The sequence below is a fragment of the Dunckerocampus dactyliophorus genome, chromosome 9 (assembly GCF_027744805.1).
Source record: "Dunckerocampus dactyliophorus isolate RoL2022-P2 chromosome 9, RoL_Ddac_1.1, whole genome shotgun sequence".
Classification (NCBI taxonomy): domain Eukaryota; kingdom Metazoa; phylum Chordata; class Actinopteri; order Syngnathiformes; family Syngnathidae; genus Dunckerocampus; species Dunckerocampus dactyliophorus.
This window is the reverse complement of record NC_072827.1, coordinates 17,437,600-17,461,383: the sequence shown is the minus strand read 5'-3', so window position 1 is coordinate 17,461,383 and position 23,784 is coordinate 17,437,600. Positions and strand designations below refer to the sequence as shown.

At 39.1% G+C, this 23,784-nt stretch overlaps 1 protein-coding gene and 1 long non-coding RNA gene across 11 annotated transcripts in view; both read left to right on the top strand.

The window, feature by feature from the left end:
* Positions 1-15,743, top strand: part of lrp1bb (low density lipoprotein receptor-related protein 1Bb) — a 339,637-nt gene extending 323,894 nt beyond the window's left edge. For 5 of the 10 annotated variants that reach the window (XM_054788302.1, XM_054788296.1, XM_054788300.1 and 2 more), the window contains 8 exons: positions 5-179; positions 1,665-1,769; positions 5,847-5,960; positions 7,378-7,454; positions 8,663-8,753; positions 9,009-9,159; positions 11,004-11,142; positions 12,927-15,743. In XM_054788302.1, coding sequence (XP_054644277.1) covers positions 5-179; positions 1,665-1,769; positions 5,847-5,960; positions 7,378-7,454; positions 8,663-8,753; positions 9,009-9,159; positions 11,004-11,142; positions 12,927-13,054 — 980 coding nt within the window. In that variant the 3' untranslated portion in view covers positions 13,055-15,743. The remainder of the gene's footprint in view (positions 1-4; positions 180-1,664; positions 1,770-5,846; positions 5,961-7,377; positions 7,455-8,662; positions 8,754-9,008; positions 9,160-11,003; positions 11,143-12,926) is intronic. The other 5 variants (XM_054788299.1, XM_054788297.1, XM_054788306.1 and 2 more) reach the window with 4 other exon arrangements.
* Positions 15,744-20,094: 4,351 nt separating this feature from the next.
* LOC129187161 (uncharacterized) overlaps positions 20,095-23,784 on the top strand; it is a 50,731-nt gene continuing 47,041 nt past the window's right edge. The window contains exons 1-2 of the long non-coding RNA XR_008572360.1: positions 20,095-20,173; positions 22,891-22,976. This is a non-coding gene — a long non-coding RNA (uncharacterized LOC129187161). The remainder of the gene's footprint in view (positions 20,174-22,890; positions 22,977-23,784) is intronic.

Genomic DNA, 23,784 nt, shown 5'->3' with positions numbered 1-23,784 from the left:
CCAGACATTTGTCATCACTACTGTGTGAACTCCAAGGCGTGCACTTTATCCAGTACCGGCTACGTGGAGTGCGTGTGTCCTGCGAGGTTTGAGGGAAACAAGTGTGAGGTGGACAAGTGTCTTCGATGCCACGGTGCCCCATGCCTCATTAACGAGGAGACAGGAGATGTGGTTTGCAAGTGAGTTATGACCTTCATGCTCACTCTTACTACAGCGGGGTTCCATTGTTGTTTGTCAATTCACAGAGGTGGACAACTTATGGGCGCTCATGGTACATAATGTTTTTAGAATGCATCCTTTCCCAACACATTTGAAAGCTGTTGAGTAAAAATTAATTGGGGCCAATCCCAATTCATTATTATTATTAATATTTGCTATTTTTTTCTACTGCAAGTCATAGTGTAAATTAAATTTATATAATTAAATGACTTCAATTGGTTTAGGAAATTAATGTACTATTATAAAGTATAACAATAAATGATTAAGATAAGATATAATAGACACTTTAGTTATCCCACATTGGGGAAATGTAATGGTTGTCATATGAAATTTACATACAGTATAAACAGGACAAAAATAAGCATGACTGTTTTGTGGAATTTCTATTTATGTCTACTATCCAAGCTGGTGGTCATTACTAACAACTGGCGAGAGGAGCGATGGCATCAATTAAATGACATATATGCAACTCATGCTCATGTGTGAGCTAGCATAGTGTGAACCTTGTGTATTTCTATTTCTTTGTATTATGTAAGGTGGCAGTTATTATCAATAACTGGTGGGAGGAACAATTGCAGCTTAACCGACAACCTTCAGTCAGCCAATTCCTTGATGGTGTCCAGCAGTCAGCCTAGGACAGAGCTAGCTCTCCTAAACAGTTTCTTAATGCTGCTGTATGTCACCGTCTCAAGATTATTTTTTTTTCCAAACAAAAAGTATAATACCACCACCACCACCACCACCACCAGCTAACACACATTTTTCTCAAACTCTTGACCATATTTTACCTGAAATTAAATTAGCATAAGTGTAGCGCGCAAAGCATGGGTGAGTTCAGAGGCACTTGCTAGAGTAAGAACATTAACCACAATCACAATTTTTTTTTCCCATAATATTGTAGCTTTTTCCAAAACCTAATTTTATTTTTCATAATTACAACTTTTAAAAAAATTGTCTTTTTTCTTTAATCTTTCAACATTATGCTTTTTAAATGACATTATTTTTCCTCGTAATATTACATGCTTATTACTTGCGAATAAAAACTGCCACAAATGCCCCACGGGCCATACTTTCGACACCCCTGCTCCAAAGTCTCATTTTAAAAGTCTCAAATAAGAATGCTTTATAATTATGGTAAAAGCCAATAAACAGGTTGAAAGGCAAATAGGTAAGACAGACCTTTTACTGACATCGTTGAATGGCTGGTCAAAGTACTGATACAACCAGACTTTGTTTTCACCATTGTTGAATTATAAGTGATTACAGGTTGATTAGTATTATAAATGAATTCGTGAGACCCTTGTCCATGCCAAACCACATCTACTTAATGAGCTTGGGTGACGATATACTGCACTTTTTTGCTTCTGATTGACTGACTGGCTTGCTTGTCACCCAAGTCTATTTTCCTACTTGTCACAAGAATTCATTTTTTCCACCCCTTTTAGTTGCACAAATGGGCGAATTGCACCAAGCTGTCAGCTGTGTGATGGATATTGCTACAATGGAGGCACCTGTCACCTGGACCCCGACACCAACCTGCCTTTCTGTCAGTAAGTCACTGCTTAATGACAGGAGAGTCACACTATGATTATTCTCACTATCACTGCTTCCATTCAAATGGTGATTATTTATCCCAGTCAGCCTGACCTTAGGAGCAGAAGTGAAAACCATTGCAGAGAACCATTTGCCTGCTTGGAGAAGTGTGCCAGCATCGTCAGCTTCCTAGGCTACAAAATCCTTAAATTGAAGTAATGTTTGATGTCATATTACGGAGGCCATGGCACAGCATGGGGCTGGATGCCAGAACACCATCTTATGCTTTTTGACATCTCACTATGGCTTAAGGCGTTCACACCGATAAAAAAGTGGTTAGAATCCCTTTCATAGCTTGCCATTTTGAGCATATCACACAATTCCTCCTTGCAATAAAGAGCTCATGTCGGTTTCCCTGACTCTCTTCCGTAGTAGGATTTAGAACTTTGCTTTCTAAAAAAAAAAAAAAAAAAAAAATGTGTCAGTCATTGAACGTTCTATGACACCTAGTGGAAAAAAAACATCTTGTAACAGACAAAAGCTTGACTGGCAGACATGGGGGGGAATCATTGCTCGACTTTTCAAAGCATAACCCACAGATTAATATCACCTCAGCTATAATCACATGCAGCGCTTTGTTAAAAATGTATCCAAGGAGGAAATTGGAAACCCTTTTCTTCTCGGGCCAACAGTCTGTATTTTTAACTGCCCATTGTCCAGGGTCGCTAAATTGAAATTTGTACTCATCTGGCAAATTCAAGCGGACAGAATCAATTTCTATGCTAATGATCCTATCTTATTGGTTTGAGTCAACACATCCTCATCATAGGCTTTAGGTCTTTCTGGAAAAGAATAGATCTTATATGTGAGCATAGGTAGAGTAATATCAAGATTGTGTGACCTCTAAAAATCCCAATACAAGGCCAGCCTGTCACTTTGGAAGTCCTTATACAGTGGTGCCTTGGTTTTTGTGCACCCTGGTTAGGATTCAGTTTTCGACGGAAATTGTTGCCAAAAATATGTCTCCGTTTTTGTTTCGCATAGCCAAACACATCACTCAGTCTCTGTGAGGAATGGACAGTGGTTCTTTAAGAGTCGGGACACATATTTCAGCCAGGGAATCCTTTAATCATCTTCATTATGCGTCTGTGTGTGTTCACTATCTGTCTCCTTTCTTCCTCCTACTAAGTACTGTGGTCCTTGGACTGGTGAGGCGTTCAAGCACACTGCGTATTGCTGAGTGTTAGAAGAAAAGGCGTTCAAACAGTCTGTGCTTTTTGTGTTTTCTTTTACTGATTATTGCTTCTCAAAAAGTTGCAAGTGCCAGAACTTTGATAAAGAAGATGACAAACACTATTGAATGGAAGAAAAAACTTGTAACTTCTATTAAAATTGGATTGTAATGTAAAGGTAGGAACCTTTAACACAGATTGCAGAGGGAACGGTTTAACAGAGACACATACCAGTTAGTGAGCCGGGCCATTGTGTGTAATGCTGCTGAAGTTGACAGTGATGTTCAAGTGAGCAAGTATCCAGCTCTAACAGTCCATTCTTTAAAGTTAGGTTTGTGTCGAACCCGAATAAAACAGCGTTCGTGTGACTCTTCCGTTCCCTCCCCTCCTCTGTCCACTCATCACCGTGTTTAGCAATAAGACTCTTCAGTGAGTAATACTATAATTATGCCCTATAAAATGTGTTTTGTGTTAATATTTGTGGGTGTCTGGATTAATTGGATTTGCATTATTTTTTATGGGAAAAGTGTTTCTCCAAGTTTTGGTTTTCGGCTGATCTTTTGGAACAGATTAATGACAAAAACCGAGGTCCCACTGAATACCAAAATAACATATTTGAACATTATGTATTTTTCTCTGTTTTTAGGGCATTTCCAGCTGTGCATGTATATTGTGGGAAATTGCAGTTTAGACCATTTTATGTCACACAATATGGCTGAATGTTTTTGGGGGGGTACTTTGAGGGTTCTTCTAATATACTGTCTGTGAATTTTTATCTATGAGTGTTTGTTTGTTAATGGCGAAATTAAATTCAACCTTTTGCACTTCCAATGTTATCAAGGAGTCCCACCAGATAATTTTGTGTAGTTTTAGGCTATGTTCAAACACGGATATTGCAATATTTTTCTATGCATTTTGGTGTTTTGTCTGCTCGCAAAACAGTGTTTTTTGTCCTTAAAAATGTGAAGGTTTTTTAAAACTCTGGCTTCAGCAGTTGTGTATGGACGAGCTTTTTGGCTGCTGTCATCAGAAATGTGCAACCTTATCTTGTGTATTTAAACCTTATTTAAGAAAGAAAGAAATTTACGAAAGAAAAGAAGTAATGTGTTCTGCTATCATTTTGTGCAGCAGATATGCGCATATGCATATGCGCATATGCATAGGCACGGGTGAACAAACATTCCTGATGTCTCCTGTGCTTTAAGCAACTCATTTTAAAGGGGACCTATTATACGTTTCCTCTTTTCTGACCTATAAATGTTGTTACAATGTTATATTCCCGTGTTAAACGATGCCAACGCGTCAGATAATGAGGTTTGCGCATTTGGAAGTGAGACCTGAAAGCAGTTTTGGACGGCTCTGCACGCTGTTTTTTACAGAGTTTTTTTTAACACCAAGTTCCATTGACGTCAATGCAACCCGGACTTCCAACCAGGCCTGCCCTCCCGCCGCTCTGCTCTGTTTACGGTGTTAGCACGTATGGCTCCCAGGAAATGTTTGTTCGGGTGTGCCTAAAGAGGCAAGCATTAGGCAGAAGTGTTTGGAGTTGCTGATTCCTGGCCAGCAAGAGAAAAATATGCTCATCTGTCAACCGCATTTCACACGGGACTTTTTTTATGAACATGGGCCAATACAAAGCTGGACTATCCGCCAACGTTACTTGAAGAGTGACAACAGCAAGCTGGAAGTAACAATTTATAAGTGTCCTTACTGTGTTTATTTTGTGTAAGTAATTGGACAAAAGGGGTTTCGCAGCTGTCCAGAAGTCCTCGGGAGCGCTTGGGAGTGTGACCAATCACAGCGGAGTGGCTCGGCGGGAGGCGTACCTGGAGGAGGGCCAGGGGTGGAGTCAATTACACAGACCGTTTTGGCGGGAGGCAGGAAACAGTGCAGGAAGAGGTGCAGAGTCTGGAAGAACTAGAAAGCTGTCTGTCCGGGTTATCGTGTGAAGCTGCTCTATAGGAGTCCAGCACTCAATACAAAGGCCCGAAAATTTGGTATAATAGGTCCCCTTTAAAAATAATGTACATTGTACATCTAATATCTCACTATATTGATGAACAGAGGCGTCAAAATGGAAGACCAAGACAGCCGTGGTAAATTTTTCAGGCTGAGAAAATGTGCATGACAGCCGTGAACGTCTTTTTTATGTGGACTCCACTGGTTTAACACCTGAGTGGGGAAAATGTACATTTTTGAAAATATCTGTTTTTGTGGACATGACTTTAACCTCAAGTATAGGATCAGCTTTACATACTGCATACATACTTGCCTTGTTGTAATTACGTTTAATTTTTTATTATATTTGATGACTTGATTATTGTTTCATTGAAGTCTTGTATTTAGTGGTTTATTAATGTATTTGATGGTATTCATGTATTCTGTGTAAAGTGTGAGTGACTTAGGAATTAATTTAGCTATAAAATCTGACTTTAGTTTAGGAATGGAACTTTGTGCGTAACCTGAGGACCACCCGTGGTTAGGAAGGATGTTATATTATCTTCTACCTAGTGCTGTATGTTCATATTTTTAATACTTGCTACTTACTTGCTCAGTAAGTGGCCTTAATATCTAAGGTATGATCCCACTATGTATGTGTATATATATATATATATACATATATATGTATATTTTTTATTTTTATTTATTTATTTATTTTTTTGCAGATGTCACCTTATTGTGAAAGTAACAGCCTACAACTAGTATTGAAATGTTACAAATCTACAAAACTCACTGCACTTCATTTTACACTTGAAACCACTAAAAGGCTAACTGTTTGAATCTCCAGCCATCATGCAACCAAAAAGTCAACAGTCTCCTATTTAAAGGCCGTGTTATCACTCCCAACACAATGTTTTGCAGCTGCACATCAGGGTTCAAGAACCAACGTTGTGATGAGCTGGCCAACCCCTGCGATTACTTCTGTCAGAATGAGGGGATGTGCACATTAACAGCTCTTAACAAACCACGCTGCAAGTAGGTCACCTCTCTGGCTGTATTCAGAGCCCCTCTCACCTTTTTTGTTGACGCCTCACTCAACTCCATTCGGCGCCATTATGTAGCCTGTCCCATAGATGGGCTCTTTGTACCACCTTGTAGTAACTTTTCATGTAATAAGTGCTCAAAGCTGCAAACAGGACAATATATTGTACATACACTTCAAGTGAATTTTTACTGCATGTCTATTTTAAATTAAATATTCCCACGCTGCAGCATGGAGCATGCAGCAAACTAACTTAAAACAGTAATATTTTATTCAAAGTTTATTGCCAGCTCACAGCCTTCTGTTACCAGAGAATGCAACATCAAGTTGACCAAGTTATACTTTTTAAGTACTACAGTGCAAATACATGCTCACATGTTTAAGCCTGAATTTAAGTTGAATTGACCAATTATTTAATGTTTTCTCTGAGTCTTACAGACTCTTAAAATATAAATGCTAAACAGGCCGACGTGCATAATTAACCTTGCCTTAATGTTCTCTGCGACCTTCATTAGCATAAGAGCAAGGCATTTGTTCAGGGGTGTTTATGCCTCTGAATTTACGGCTGTTTATTGTCTAAAGTTGTTAATCCCTCACAACTACTCTGAAAGATCTGTGTATATTAATTATTATTGACGCATGAAAGACCTTTCATCAATGCGTAATACTGAATTTTATTTATTCAAAGCTCTAAATTAATGCAAATGAGGCACTTGTTACATTATGAGTTGCTGCATGACTCTATGCTGCCCCTCACTGTCACTACTTCACCCATCTCATGCAGTCGTCTCTCAGCACATAGGTGGGGAGCTCAAATCTGACCCTGTGTACATCATATGCTCATCAGGCTGCATTTTCCAAAACATGCATGTTGGCAAGCAGAATATGTCCTTACAAGGTAGAGCAGCATATCACTCGTTCATTATTGGAACACAGATTCAAAACATTTTGTAGGAGGTTGACTGTGTTCATTTTTGTGTCAAATACATATTTATATGTTGGGCTTTACAGGTCTGCATTCTGATGTTGTGATTTGAAAGCATGTAATTAGAAATCATGCTTTCATTATCCAGTTGCACCTTCTGGATCATTCATGCTTTACAGACCCATCTGCGTCAGTCGTGTGAAATTAGTTATCACCTCTGCTAACAAGGGACATACTGTACATGGAACACACATAATATAAGGACTTATCTCGCTGTCATCTTTTGGTTTTTCTATTCACACACTACATATTCAACATAAAATGTCACTCCGTCTGTGGACACAACATTTTGCTTTTTCCTCTGATGTTGCTTGTTTATTTCAACAAAGTGTATTTATTTGATTATTTAAAGAGGCTGCCTCACCAGAACAGCGAGCCAAAAGGATGCTGAAGTGTTTTTTTTAATTATGCTGTCTTCTGCACAGGTGTTCTACAAACTGGGCTGGAACACAGTGTGAGAGACCCGCACCCAAAAGCAGCAGATCAGACAATACCAGCGGAGGTTAGTTCTGCAATAATTATGTTGTATAATTCCCGGTAATTACCTTCCCACACATTTTTAGGTAACTGAGCTCAATCCTACCATAACCCAGCATGTTCACCACATTTAAAATGGGGGTCCTGCTGTTTTGGACCCGTAATGGCTCAAAAATTATTTCTGGTTCTTCAGAAGCCATTTATGTATTTGTAGAAAAGAAGCATTTACATAAATATAACAAATTTAGACCATTTGTACGTTTTCACTTTTGGTATGATTGCAACATTGCAGCCTTTGGTATCGGCCGATATCGATATCAATCCGATCCGATATCAGCATGAATTGTTCGCACTTTTGTGACTTATTTTGCAGTGCGGAATGCTGGAAAAGATCGAGTGATATAACTCAGACAGAGAACAATAGTCAGCAAATGTACCTTCTTTTTTCGACTATAAGTTTAAAAAATGCGTCATGAAGAGGGAAAGACATACATAAGTCGCACTTTTTTTTTTGAGGAGTGTCATGGCGCCACTCAAAACAACGTTAAATTCACAAAAGAAGAAGAAGATGCCAGAGGGAGGGGGCAGTGTTTACGCCAACATGGAGACAAACTAAAGCTACAGAAGCTGAAATACGTCAATTCTTTTAAGTATATGGATACAATAAAAACCTACCTGTTTATTATATGGAAGAAGAGCATGTGACATGTTTTGTATTCACAAATCAATTAAAGTAGAAAACTGAAAACCACACGTGTGTATTTAGTTGTCAGTGGCTGACACAGCAGCAGCAGTCTCCAAGCTAGACATAATTAGTGTCCTAATTAAACAGCACTGATGTCTAAAATACTGTACATTTCTCTATCCACACAGGTATTATGTTATTATGGTTGCACATTACTTACAAATGCATAGTTTCCAAAGCAGAAGTATATTAGAAAATATTAAAAAATAAGCCTCCAGTATGCTTCCTATCATTCAATTCGTGTGCCTAAGTGCGTCATAAGCTCAACTCAATAAATTATTGCGGCCACTCGGTTTCATAAAAAAAAACAGCCACCACCTCACATTAAGTTAAATTATATATATTTTTGATGTATTGGTCGAACCTGACCGTTGCAGGACCAGCCCATCTACCAAAAAAAGAAAAAGACTTACACAGCGTGTAGTTCTGTCGGGAAAACACGCTCATCTCTAGTGATTTCTCATGCGTCTCTCTGTTTTCTCTCTTAGGGAGCATAGCTATCATTGTGCCTCTCGTCCTGCTGGTCGTCTTGATTGTGATGGTGGTAGCGGGTATTTACATCTTCAGACGGAGGCAAAGGTAAGTAGCTAAAAACTACTCAAGCTGGAAGATCCGAGACTACAAATCTTTGTTTAACTCGAGCATGGAACATCATAATCCACAAATCTTCTGAATACAGTTTAGCTTTTCAGTTATCTACTGCAGCTATGCTTGATGATTTGAGTCATTTATATCGTTATATTGTGAAACTGTGCAACACAGTTGCATGTCTTTTGTGCCATGCATGTTATGCAGCATGTCATGTCAAATAATGGGTGAAAATGCTCACCTTAGGGGGAAACGTGTCCAAAGGCAGCCGATGACCAATGGGGGAATAAATGTGGAGATTGGGAACCCGTCGTACAACATGTATGAAGTTGACCATGACAACCATGCCGATGCAGGCAGCCTGTTGCGACCCAGCTTCACACTGGACCCTCACAAGGTGGGTCAGCAGCCAGCTAACCAGCTGGTGTTCAGAGAAGGGTCATATGGCCTCACATAGATGCAGTATATGTTTTGAAATGGATATCGACGGTGTATACCTGCCCTGCATCAGACTGAGAGCTTTGGCTAATACAGGTGGCCCTCGTGTTATGTACGAGTTTCGTTCCTAGACTGTGATGTGTGTCACGTTTTAGTGTTAGTCGGATCTTGTACCTGAAATAACAGGACATAAAATACAGTAATAAAATTCTATATACAAGAATGAAAGAAAACAGTGATAAAAAATAAAAGCCAAAGCACAAGCAACCTTTTAATCTCAATAATAAGGTTGCTACACTGCATATTTAGTTATTACTGTAACTTTCAGGGGATCAGCGACCTGGCGGTTTTGTGATTTTTGACCATCTGTGAACTTTGCATGTGTCCCGATGATGTGTGTGTGTGGTTGTGTGCAGAGACAACAGTTGAGTTTGCTGATGTTGCTGCGGCGTGGTTTGGCCGACAGTTTTGTGTTTGCAATGAAGAGACTGTTGATCGACCTCCTTCTCGTCATCCTTACAATGTTAGACATTGCAACACAATCTTTATCCTTCACCGACAAGCAATTGAGACAAGTGTGACCAAAATTTAGCACATAGTGTATTCTTCTGGGCCACTAAGTAACTATTTCTTAACCGATTCCCGTGTTTATGGACCAAAATAAAGTGTTTAATTAATTAATGGGAGCGTACACATAACCACGAAACAACGTAACACTGTATTTTAACTGAGCATTATTATCTTTAGCTGAATTTTTCACACAGCTCTTAAATTGGATTGGTTTGTGTATGCGGTAAGAATGTTTTGGTCAGTGGTGCATATGAGCAGTGGGGGAAATCATCTGATCCCGTGCTGATATTGTTTAAGTTTACCCCTTGCAAAGACATCAACAGTCCCATCATTTGTTGGTTGGATTATTTCAACAGATAGACACACAGTATCAGCAAAAACTACTGCAAAAGCAAGAAAAGACTAAATCAAATGACTCTTAACTGATAATACAAACTGATTAGGACTGCAAGTAATGATTATTTTCTTAGTTGATTAGTTCTGAAGCTTGTTGTTTCAATTAATCGAGTAATTGGTTATGGTCTAGACAGGCCAAATCAATATGAACCAAACACAAACAATTAGTGGTTTGGTCCTCAATATATCAGAAAACAAACAAAAATGTTTTTCAAAGTCAAAGCTGATGTGTGTGAATATCTTCTTTTGCCAAAAACACAAAGATAATAGGTCTGCTTTCATGGTTGACTAAGGGAATTTTAAAAGTATCCACATTTGAGACACTGAAATCAGAGGATATTAACATTTTAAAATAAAATAACATTAATCGAATACCAAAATAGTTGTTGATTTATTGGATAATCGATTAATTATAAATTCATTGATGAATTGTTGCAGTTCTACAGCATAAACACAGTTTTATTGGCCTCACGAACCAACCGAACGGTCAATGTATTCTCATCCTGGAGCTCAAATTCACACATACACTGAGCATATGAAACCCTCACTGATGCTCTTGACTGCCTCAGCTGTTAGAGCCTCAAACTTGATGCTTTTGCTTTTTGCACTGCCAACTTTGACATCTGCTATTGTCAGCGCAAAATGGCTTAATTTCAAAGGCCTGCCTTTTAACCAGCTTTTCATTCTTCTGCAACAACCTACTTCTCCCTAAGTAATCCTCTTTATGACTCACATGTAGACAGACTGGGTTATGCATGTTGATAACCAGTAGGTCATTTTTAAAAGCCATTTTGGTGAGCTTTGCATGAACAGCGGTGGTGCTTGCTTCTGTTGCAGGGCTGGTGTGTAAAATCCAGTGATCCTCGCACCTTGGGTATCAATTCGGTGCCCAAGGAGGTAATCCCTGGACAGGTGAATTTTTCAAATCTCACTATAAATTTGCCTGATAAGGACATGAATCATCGTTGTATAGAATGTAAGCAATCAGTCAACAATGTACAGGTGTCAATGTTGCAATGCTTTTATTCATGTTTGAATATGACTGCCTGTACCAAATATGAATGGATGATTCACTAAATTAATTTGGGGCACATGCGTTAAGTATATAAAAATATACTTTGTAATTTGAATAATATTTGTTTTTGCATGGTTTGCATCTCCCTGCATGTACAATGTGCAAAGTTCAGCTTTTTTTTTTTTTTTTTTTGCCTTTGCATTGCATTTAAAAGTACACATTTTTACTCCCTTAACTTTCTTTAAAGATGCAAATAATAATGTCGGCATATTAAAGCAACAATAATACATAACTTTATTTTACACTATTCCACTTAACTACGATTTTACTGTATTTTAAAGAGTTATTATTGTTGCTTTAATATATCATATCATATTGTGGAATGTTTAATGTTGTAGAAAGAGTAATACAGTGATACCTCAGTTTTCATTACTAATTCGGTCCAGAAGATCCAACGAAACCTGAAACGTACAAAAACCAAAGCAATTTTTCCCATGGGAAAAATCCAATTCATACCCAAAATATTTTATGAAATAAATTTCATAGAGAATTATTGTAGTTTCACATGCGGAAACGCAATGAGAAATAACGAAAAATGACAAACGCATGGAATTTATTGTTGATGCGGACTAGTGATGGGAAAGTCGATTCCTTTTAGTGATTCCAGTTCTTGTGAGTCACTGAAGTGAATCGGGTACTTGAGTCACTCGAGTCAACTGTCACCGAGCGCATGTGCAGAAACTCGCACATGTGGAACAAGTTGTGAATCGGGTACTTGATTCACTCAAATCACTTGTCACAGAGCGCATGCGCAGAAAGTTGCCTGATTTAGCTAGCGGTAGCAAGGGTGGTGAACGGTATGTGGCCGAGTTAACAGAGGCCAGTACTCGTGAGTTCCAATTTAGTGAAACACTTGCTACTTTTGAATGATTTGTTCGATACTTGCACATCTCTAATCACTTCCTGTACTTCCATGGCAAGATCCAATTCAATGTGTTTCATACCTTCTTTATCGAATCGCTGGTACTCGCAACTTTCTTTGACCCCATGGCAGTTATTTAGCAGTCACGCTCAATAACAAATGTACAGACAGTGAGTCACTGACAAGTAGACTGCTTTGTTTGTGTACTCGAGTACTCGAGAACAAAAGAGTACAGAGCAAACAGACTACTTTGTTACATGCAACGCACATCACTCGAAATTCATCAATGGTGCAGTCGGAGCGTTTTTGAAATGTATATTTCCCATTCATTGGACCGAGAAATCTCATGTCTCCTCCTCGCTACTCACCGCTCCTTACCTTGCCCTCCCAACTACAACAGGAGCCTATCGGGTGATGCTAAACAAGCCCAACACAATGGCAGCCAATCAATGTCTACTTCAGGGTGTAACTGACCATTGTTTTCCACCCCTGACAACTCAAGCACAAGAAGCCCAACTCATGAAAACGGATTTTAAAAAAGGCAACTTGCATCCAAAAACCGTAGAGATTAAAAATTAGATTAATGCGATTAATGCCTTAATTTGACAGCCGGAATTAATACCATAAGAGTCAACGCCTCTAACACTTTGTTAATATTGTACAATAACAGAGACAAGAACAAGAACTGAGGCAAAATTTTTGTGTTAAATACCAAATCATACGTACAAAAAGTGGAGTGTTTGAAAACCGAGGTTTGACTGTATATTAATCTGACCTGATTGCTGCTTTTCTTATATTGTTGTCCTATTTTCCTTCCATACAGCCCATGAACTACTCAAACCCAGTGTATGCAAAGATGTACATGGACGGACAAAACTGTCGGAAGCCAGTCATCAGTATCGACGAGAGAAGAGAGCTACTCCCAAAGAAATTAGAGGGAATTATTCATGAAACCGCCGCATAGCCTAACTTGACTCTTTGTACTTCTTTTTTAATCACAGTATACAATGTATTATATGGACATGGAAACAGTAATTTTCTATGAGGCTTCTAGGTTTTACGGACATAGCATCAGCATTATGTGCTCGGTGTGCTTTGGAGCTCTATTTTCAAGTGGTTTGTCAAACTTCGGTGATGCAGCCCTATACTGAATGACACCAGGCATCTGAAGTGCAAAAAATGTATTCACACCATGCCATACTTATGCACAGTTAAAAGTACAATGCTAAAATATGTACTCTCTCTTTATCAAGTAAGTGGAACGCAGATGTGTTGTGGTGGTAATGAAGGCTTGGCTCATTTTTATGAATGCTTAAAGTTTAGGAGGATTTCTCAGTTTTTTTCTCCTTTTTAGGTGATGGATCCGCCGCCAAACCTTAAGGATTAATATTACAATTTCCCTTTTCATGGTAGATGTGCTGCTTGACTTTACAGTGAAGGCCAAGATAGCAATACGATATTTCCTCACAAAATACAGTATGGAATTTCCTCGGTTTTACTGTCTTTGCCATTTCCGATTACTTTAAGCTTCTTTGACAACAATACTTTAACATGTTATGACAACAATATGCTGTACAAAAGAGGTTTCTGGGAGACTAAAGGGACTGAAGCCTACCTTGAATGTTCACAGATCAGATCCTGTACTGTACACTGAGAGGACAAATGCTAAATATCATATTTTTCTAAATTTCATGTATCAACAGATTCCGTAAATATGTATAAAACGGAGTGTTTTACCACAGCTACAAACATGGTTAGTAAGACTTATCCTAGATCACATCTGTTACTTTAGAAAAGGAGGATGATAAATATGAGGACTTTTTATAATTTTATATTTGATTTATATGTGGGTTGACTTCTATGTATTTTGAAAATGTATTAAATGTAAGTACTTTTTGTATAAAATGTAAATCAATATTAAATAAAAGGGGTTTATTTCCAAGTAGGTATGGCTTACTGTATGAACAATTATTGTGCAAGTTAGGAATGTGTTCTGCTCTCTATTTTTTTAACATGCAATGAGTTTCTTACAGCGCTGTGGAGGAATTTTGGCCCACTCATCTTTGCAGAATTGTTGTAATTCAGCCACATTGGAGGGTTTTCGAGCATGAACAGCATGCCACAGCATCTCAATAGGATTCCGTTCAGGACTTTGACAAGGCCACTCCAGAGTCTTCATTTTGTTTTCCCAAGTTTGTTTCAGCTTGAGGTCACGAACAGATGGCCAAACATTCTCCTTCAGGTTTTTTTGTTTTTTGTGGAGTCTTTTGTGACCTCTTGGATGAGTTGTTGCTGTGCTCTTGGGGTAATTTTGGTTTGCCGGCCACTCCTGGGAAGGTTCACCACTGTTCCGTGTTTTCTCCATTTGTGGAGAATGACTCTCACTGTGGTTCGCTGGAGTCCCAAAGCTTTAGAAATGGCTTTATAACCTTTTCCACTTGAACTCAGGTGTGATAAACGACAGTAAAGTTATGGTTTAAGTGGGGGGCAGTCACTTTTTCACACAGAGCCATATAGGTTTGGATTTTCTTTTCTCCCTTAATAATAAAAAGTTTCATTTTAAAACTGCATTTTATGTTCAATTGTGTTGTCGTTGACTAATATTTTAATTTGTCCAATGATCTGAAACATTTAAGTGTGACAAAAATGAAAAAAAAAGAAAAGAAATCCTCCCTATTGTAGAATCCCCCCCCCCCCTTAAATAGAAGTAAAATTACCAAAAAGGGACTCATTAATGAGTAGCTGCGCCATTCTTGTTTATCACCTCAAAAATTGTTTGGACATGCTTAATGCCAGTGTTTCCAGGAGGCGAGTGGGAATGTTGCTCCAGGTGGTGAAGATGGCTTCATAGAGGGCGTACACTGTCTGGAGCTGATGTCCATTTTTTAAAAGTTCCCTTGCCATTCATCCCCAAATGTTCTCAATTGGATTTATATCAGGGGAACACGCACGATGGACGCTATTCCCCTGGAAGAAGTCCTTTGTCAGGCAGACATTGTGAACTGCAGCATTGCCCTGTTGAAAAACCCAGTCATTACCACACAGACGAGAGGGCCTTCAGTCATGAGGGATGCCCCGTGCAACATCTCCACATAGCCAGCAGCCATTTCATGCCCCTGCACACCCTGAAGCTCCATTGTTCCATTGAAGAAAAAAGCACCCCAGATCATGATGGACCCCCCCGTACTGTGCCGTGTGGAAAACATCTCAGGTGGGACCTCCTTGACATGGCAGTAACATCGGAAGCCATCAGGACCGTTAAGGTTACATTTTTTCTCATTCGAGAATAAAACTTTCTTCCACTTGTCAATGTCCCACGTTTGGTGCTGTGGTGCAAATTCCAAACAGGCAATTTTGTGGCATTGAAGGACACGACGAGGCCTATGTTTAGCCTTTGTTCCTAAAAATAACACGACCAAAAAAAGTACATTTAGCTGAAAATGGCAATGTAAAAAAAATGTCATCATGTACAAAAGGGCAAGAAACGAAAAAGAAAAGATTCAAACTAACTACAAAATACTTGAGAATTCAATGTGAAGCTACCAGAAACTATTATTTTCCAGTGCCAACATAAATCAAAACTTTGTGTCTATAAATGCACTACGTTAAGTGCTCAGAGTCATGTCCAAGCTAAAAATGAAATACAGCCACCACTGATGACACGGATGGAAGGCTCTGGGCAGTAATTGAAAAGGGGTGGCTATTTTGGTCACTGCATATTTTTGAAAGGCCAAAAATGTTCTGAAAGGGTCATTTTCAGTTACTTTTTTACCCTGAAAGTTGGTGGAAGATAGGCATGGGCCTCATTGATCCCAAAGGAAATGCAAAAAAAGGTGAATTTGTAATATGGCTAGCGAGTAACTGAACACAAATAATTGCTGATACTCACAAATGCCCTGTAGAAAGGCAAAAATTCATCATTGTTAAACATGCACATTTGATGCACATATAATTCTGCCTCGACTGACAGCATTGAGTTTGATGAAAAGTCAAATGAAACCCGTATCATGTGATTTGCCTAATTCGATAGGTTCTAAAATATTTGATGTAAGGCAGTAAACACTACAAATAAAGATAAAAATGGATGAAAACGGCATGTTGTTAATGCTTATGTATCTCTGACAGCAACATGTTCCCTTTTTTGGACACAGCATGTCACATACTGAACGACAGTTCATTTTCTATTATAATGTTTCTCTGGCCACATCCATGATCACCATAGTAACAGATGAAGCTGCTTGATGTTTGCCCATTTTGTACACAGTTTGCAACACAGATATGACTTGACTCAAGTGCTTTTTACTTTTTTAAACAGAACCAAACCTGAACATACTGCATGAAGTTAAGCACACTAGTAAAAGCACACTAAATCATGCTTGCATGGATTTAGTCCCAGTATCTACTATGGTTTATTCCTGTAGCCCAAAAACATGCATGTTAAGTTAACTGGAAACTATTTGGCCCATGGGTGTGTATGTGAGTGTGAATGGTTGTCGTTTATATGCGTGCTTGACGGGCGACCAGTCCAAGGACTCACCTGTGATCTTGAACAGGATGAGTGGCAGAAAATGAATGAATGAGATGTTGGCTGTGGAAGACTAAATGCTTAGATTACAGTACACATCTTGTGATAATCTGCCTTTGTCCATAAATTTGGTCACGATTTTGTCATCTTTTTGTACTTCATTATGTCTCCCAAGCGTAAGGCAGGCCCTTATGGTGGAAGTACACCAAAGAAAAGGCAAAAAGTTAACTAATAATTAGTGTTTTTCTTCCTCAGTACAGCTGCGCAGGCACACATGATTTTTACACCCGCATAAAAGACACACACTGCATTCTTGAGCAAGTCTTGTGCTTACAGACCAAAATGAAGTTAATTAATTTATGGGTGCGCGTTTGTAATCACAAAATGTAATACAGAACATCGAACCACCTCCATCTAGCCATCCATCCATCTTTTTCTTCTTAGTCAAGGTCGGGTCGCGGGGGCAGCATTCGAAGCAGAGAAGCCCAGCAACTTCGTCCAACTCCTCTTGGTGGATCTCGAGGTGTTCCCAGGCCGTTGGAGTGATGTTTCTCTAACGTGTGCTCCTACCGGTCGGATGTGCCATCCTGATCAGATGCCTGAGCCACCTCATCTGGTTCCTCTCAATGCGGAGGAGCAGCGGTTCTACTCTAAGTTTCTCCCAGAGCTTCTCACCTTACGGAAGAGCCCTGAGGAAACTCATTTTGGTTGCTTGTATCTGCAATCTCGTCCTTTCGGTCACTATCCAAATGACCATAGGTGAGGTTAGGCACGCAGTAAATTGAGAGCTTTCTTTTGGCTCAGTTCCGTCTTCACCAAAACAGGACGATGGAAAGTCTGCATGACTGCAGATGGCGCACCAATCAGCCTGTCGATCTCGCGTTCCATCCTTCCCTCATGTGAACAAGACCCAGAGGTATTTAAACTCCTCCACTTGGGGCAGGATCTCATCACCGACCCAAAGAGAGCTACCCTTTTCCAGGTGAGAACCCTGGACTTGGAGGTGCTGATTCTCATCCCTGAAGATCACAGCCCGATGACGCCAGCAGGGCCACATCATCTGCAAAAAGCAGAGACCCAATCCTGCAGCCATGCAGGATTGCAGCTCTAAGATTGCAGCTCTGGCTGCACCTAGAAATTCTGTCCATAAAAGTAATGAACACAATCGGTGACAAAGGGCAGCCCTCTGGAAGCGAGTCTGACTTATTGCTGGCAAGGACCACCTGTAACCTGCAATCCAAACTACGACTTTGCGCATTGATTTATTTCCTCACTAACCTCTGCATAAACAAGACCCACAAGGCTAATTTCTCGGACGTAATCAATATTCTATTCACATTACAAACAACAGGTGCTGCATACGGCACCACAAAAGGCTTCTTATCTGTGTGTGTGTGGTTAGTGCAAGGTAATTTGGTCAGTGTGGTTGCATGGAAAGCACAATGTGGTCCAAACACACAAAGAAAGGCCTGAGTCCAGATTCAAACCTGGACCCCCAGCAATGTTTGGCATTTAAAGAGGAAAGAAAACTGACTTTCTAATTGCTTGTACTGTATACACATTTTTGGGACTCTGGAGTGCCTGCCCACCCATTTTTTGTGAACTGCCTATGTTAGAAAATATGTTTTTAAGTGCAGACTTTGGCCCTTCTGTTATGTAACAGTTTAAATACACACCAGGTTTATCTTTCCATGCCACCTAGAGAAAGATTCATCATGTTCTTTTCTTGTAAGCGATGGCTGGAGTACTTTGAGCCACAATATCAAAGCCAAAAGGTAAGCAGAGCCGCGGTCGTTCACAACAATCCTATTGCAACCACCCCCAGTGGACACACCCACCAGGGACATAAATAGCATAAATGCCCAAACTGCACTAGAAGTCATTTGCAAGCAGTCCAAGGCCCACTTCACAAAGATGTTTTGGTTCTTATTAGCCAGCAGAGTGGATTTGGAGTACTAACCTTCCGGGACTAATTACAGTATCTGGCTGCTTCCCCTGCACTTGTCTTAGGAGTAAACAGTGACAGATTGAATGTGGTCAATTAACAATGTCAATCATTGGTTTAAAAACATTTAAACTTTTGTTTTCTTCCGTTCTTGTAGCTAGGTGTGCTACCTTCTTCTCAGTTGGCATTCGAGTTTGTTTTTTTTTCTTTCAGTCCTCTCAGGTCAAACACAGATGCAATTTTTCTCAAAGGAAATGATGGAAATCCAATTAATCCGTTCCAGACACCCAAAAATACTAACAAAAATACATTTTGTAAAGAATAGTTATTGTTTTACATCTCACATTCTTCTAATTGCTGTGCTTTCATTGGCCTATTAGCAGCATGTATACACACTGGAGCCACAATTATTAATTAACAATGATTAATTTGCATTATTGATTATTAGTTTTATTATTTAACAATAACAGTGCTCCAAAATGTTAATAAACCTCAAACTTGAGTATTTAAGGAAGTGAAAGTGAGGTTTTGGCTTTTGTTGAGAATATCTCTGTGTGCACAATTATTGGGCAACTATTATTGTGCAGAATTATTAGGCAACTCAAAGAAAAACAAAAATATTCCCATCTCACTGCTTTATTTTCATTTATTTTCAAGTATGAGAATGATAAACAAACTTTACAAATAAATATTTCTGACATTTCCAAACATAAATTAGTGACCAATATTGCCAACCTTCTTTTCAATAACACGGAGAAGCCTTCCATCCATGGAGTCTGTTAGTTTCTTGATCATCTGACCATCAACGCCACGCAGGCCCACCCTGCCCAGGGACGAAGCAGGCATTACGCCCACCCACAAATGTGATGTATTCCAAGGTAACTTGTTTGCATGTTTGGTTTGGTTTGGTTTACTTTTATTTGAACATGAATGAAGGTTACAATGGAATACATCTCATAAATCATCCTTTCACAGTTCCACATGTTCAAAATAAATGAAACCATTACCGTTACCATTGTCATGTCTGAAAATGTTTACAGTATTTTACTGAAAGAAAGATAAATGACAGGGCAGGATTTTATATATATTTGTTGGTGTTAACAGCGCCAAATTAACTTAAAATTTAAATCAAGTTAAAAGATGGCACGCATGTCTGAAAATGAATGAATGAATTTACCTAACACGAGTTTATTTAATAGCACAATATTTGAATCAGACTTTTAACTGCGTTATTATGAGCAAGGAGGAGTGGCGTTCAAAGACACCACGTCATTTAAGTTGAAATCACATGTTTTGAGTGAATTTTCTGGGATTTTCGAGCACACTTAAATGCAGCAAATTATACTTCTGCATTAAGAGTTACAAAGTGAGTGATAAGATTATCCACTTATTGATTTTAATTGCATTTCTGTTTATTTAGACCACACGTACACGCATGATTAAGACCTTGCTGTGATGTTTGGAGTGTCCATGAACGCATGTCGGGGTCTGTCTCGTGACAATAAGGAAGTGTTGTTGCAATGAATGGACTAGAGACGTGTTTCTTTGGCCTTGGAGGTACATATATGGAGTTGGATTGCACTGCTGTTGATGTGTTCAGGTAAGAATAAAGTTCTAAAAGAGCTGTGGGGAGCTACACTATGCCGCCGGCAGTCGTCATAATAGAGAGCCGTGGCTTGCCATGATGCGCGTTCATTAGTTAATTTAACTTAACTAGTGAAATATTTTAGTTACCGCCATTAACGTGGTATTTTTGACAGCCTTGTTAGGGTTAGGAGGCAATATTGGAAAATACTGCATGACCGTTACAACTACCAGTGTTGTTTTGGGGGGTGCTAAGATGACATTTAGAGGTGCTTGAGGTCTCATAAGGATTTAAAAATGCATTTGAGAACATTCATTGGCTACATTCATGTTCACTCCAGTACACTTGATATCATCTATCCAGGGTATTAGTGTGGAAGGCAGACTGGCCTTGTAGAAATGTAAATCCAACATAACAAATGATACCACTGACAAGGTTCATTAATCAGTTTGACTACCAAGCATTTTGGAATAAGTTTACTCTACCCTGAGAGGACCTGCATCATATATTCTGAAGTATTTATACATACTTGCATAATTACTCATACTTATCTCATTTCCTAAAGCTGCTTACTAAAGAATGGCTCTTGTGTGTTAAAGTGTTCGTCAATAAGTCCTTGTATTTACATGCAGAGGTGTTGGATGTTCTGTGTCCTTGAAAGCCCTGACTAATGACTGGATTAAGGGGGAAATGGGCTGAATTGTAATCCACACGGCACTTCAATTGAGCTTGGACTATAAATATGTAAGATCGGCTACTCTTTTCTTGGCAGCTTCTGTCATTCACAGTTCTTCTTGTGGTCATTGATCAAAGCAGCAAAAAATACCCTACTCGCTTAAATCTAATCACTTGTACCTTTTTAGATGAATGAAACTGTAGGGGAATACTGAAAAACTTGTCAGCAAGGCTCCCTTTAAACTGCACGCCTGTGCAATTGTGCGCTGCTCCAGCTTTCTCAGCGCACAGCAAATGTATGCAGTGTACAAAATAAAATCCAACATGAACTGTAAATAAAACAAACACGTAACAATTTGTTCTGCGCCATTTTGCAATGCAACTCCGTGAGTGAAAAGCGACAACAAGCGTAACATCGCTGTTTTCCAGGTTAGCATATAGCAAATGGGGCAACGGAGTTAAGAGAGCTGCAGGCTGCTTGGTAACCTGTGTTATGGCGAAACCAGCGGGCAGTACCTCAGCTACAGCGGTTCTATTAAGGTGGACTGGAAGAGGTGAATCTGGGTGAGATTTTTTCTTTTTCCAATGAGAAGGGGCTTCTCTGAAAAACGTGCTGCAAAGCTAAAGTAGCAAGTGTGGACTCAATGTCATGTGTAGCTTAGCCGTGCATGTCGTGCTAGTGTGCTTGTATCTCGATGGGAGGATTTACCGGAAACAGGACGTTTTGCGCCGAGTTATCCCGAGTGTTGCTGAAGAGACCGGAAAATGGTTGTTTTTTTTGGTTGCAACATTGCTGGTCAGAAACACACAGGTGTATTGTATGAAGCAAACAGAGGAAGAGTCAGAGTGGTCAAAGAATCTTCGCTGAGAGGATAGAGCTGCTTCGCCAGAGATCAGGCCTACTAAACCGACGGCCCGTGAATGATGTCAAAACTTTGCACAGACATTTTTGCAGCAGATTCCGAAAAACAGCAGAGCGCTCTTCCCATATAGAGTATTTTTGACTCGCCTTTTTGCAGTAGGTCTTAAAACGTTTCAGTCTTTGACTCGCATATGTTTTAGCAGTATGTCCTGTCTTGTGGAGGATGTTTGACTAGCTTTTATCCAGTATGTCCCACATTTTCCAATGTTTATTAAGTTGTGACCCACTTTAAGTCAAACCAACCAAATGTATTTGTTTTTAAAAACTGCCTATGCCATCTTTCACAGTAATACACATAAAAGCCTGCCCAAAAAAGTTTATTTATTTGTTATTTCTTATTTATTTATTGGTGACGCACATGTAGCACTCTGTTCCAGTGACTTGTTCATTTGCAGTAGAGTGTTAGTGATGTTTGTCAGTTGATTTTTTTTTTTTTTTTTATACTTCTCTACTTCAATTTCGGTGTTGGAGATATTCCTCTTCCTCGCTGTCGTTGCTATGATTTTGGGGAGGGAAAAAGTCCATTCATGCATTCTTAAGGGGAGTGCAGCTGAGAGGCGGAAATTAATAATGTGTTTTTATTAATCCGATTGATCGATTAATCGAAAAAATAATCAACCGATGAATCGATTATTAAAATAATCGTTAGTTGCAGCCCTAATAACTATGCAATGAATATACTGGACCAAAAAGGATGATGACTAAAATATTGCTCAGTTTTAATAAAAAAAAAAAAGTCGGACATTGCTTGTATATTACATATTTTAATGGAAGTTCTGACTAGCTCTCTGCGACTCACCCAGAGAGGATCTGCAACCCAGTTTCGAGTCCCAACCCACCAGCTGAGATGATACAGTAGAATACCGAAAGAATATGCCACCACATTTAAAAAGCACGTAAAAACCAGGCAACCAAACTGATGCACAAGAAGAATAAATGGAGTACATTAACCACAAGAAACTAAATCAACCAGAAAATCTAAAAAAAAAAATAAATAATAATAATATATATATTTTTATTTTTATTTAATTTTATCTGATTGATCAGCCCAAATAGCTAATTTTCAGACATATCTGACTTTTAGATGGTGAACATGTGAAGCAAACTGTGGTTTAACTCATGTGCCCTTTCACAGACTGGCAAATGTGACGCCGCTTGTCATTTGCATAAGGACCAGCTAGCCTACAGGAAGCACAAACCGGCTGTGGTAGCAGATGTTGGGTAAGTGATACGGAAATAGCTGTTCACATGTGAAGACACATGAGCTTGAGGGGCAGAGATCGCTGACTTGTTATGCTGTTTGAGACATGAGTGGTGATGGTGAAAAACAAAGTTAAATTCAGTATTTATGTTGGCCAAAAGACACTACTATAATTCCTTTCCTGTCTGTTATCTTCAGAGTGGTAGAACTTGTCTTGATTGGTAAGCCACATACTTAATGGAACGGGTATGAGTCGAAATTGGCCGAATTTTTCAGTATCTGTGAATGTGATGTTAAAGATCACTGATTTTGATGCTTTTTTATTCTCCAAGTAGCTCCCTGTATGCTTCCATCAACACCGATGCGTATTGGCTTTTGATTTACCCCCTGTTGTAAGTCTAAGAGATGAGAAAAGTTTCAGAATTGGCATGCACAAAAAGCTTACCTTTTGTCTTGAAGTGCAGTTGAAAAAACAAAAACGATATAAGTTCTCAAAATGTTTGTACCCAACCCAACCCTGATAAATGAGGGATTAATAAATGGAATATTTTTATAGTCAGGGCATAGAAAACCTGTTTATAACTTTCTAAATACACTTTTTAACATTATTAGAGGCCTGTAGACATGAAATAACATGCCTATAGTAACCTGTACACTCCTATTATTCATTGTTTACAACACATTGTGCATCTCTTATGCTGCAGGGACTCGAGACGGCCGCCAGCTAGCAAGCTAACCAGTTAGCCTCAACTTTATTTCTTCCAAACTTAAGATGACAAAGACTTACCACTTCCATACGGAATGGGAGAACTTGTTTTTCACTCTATC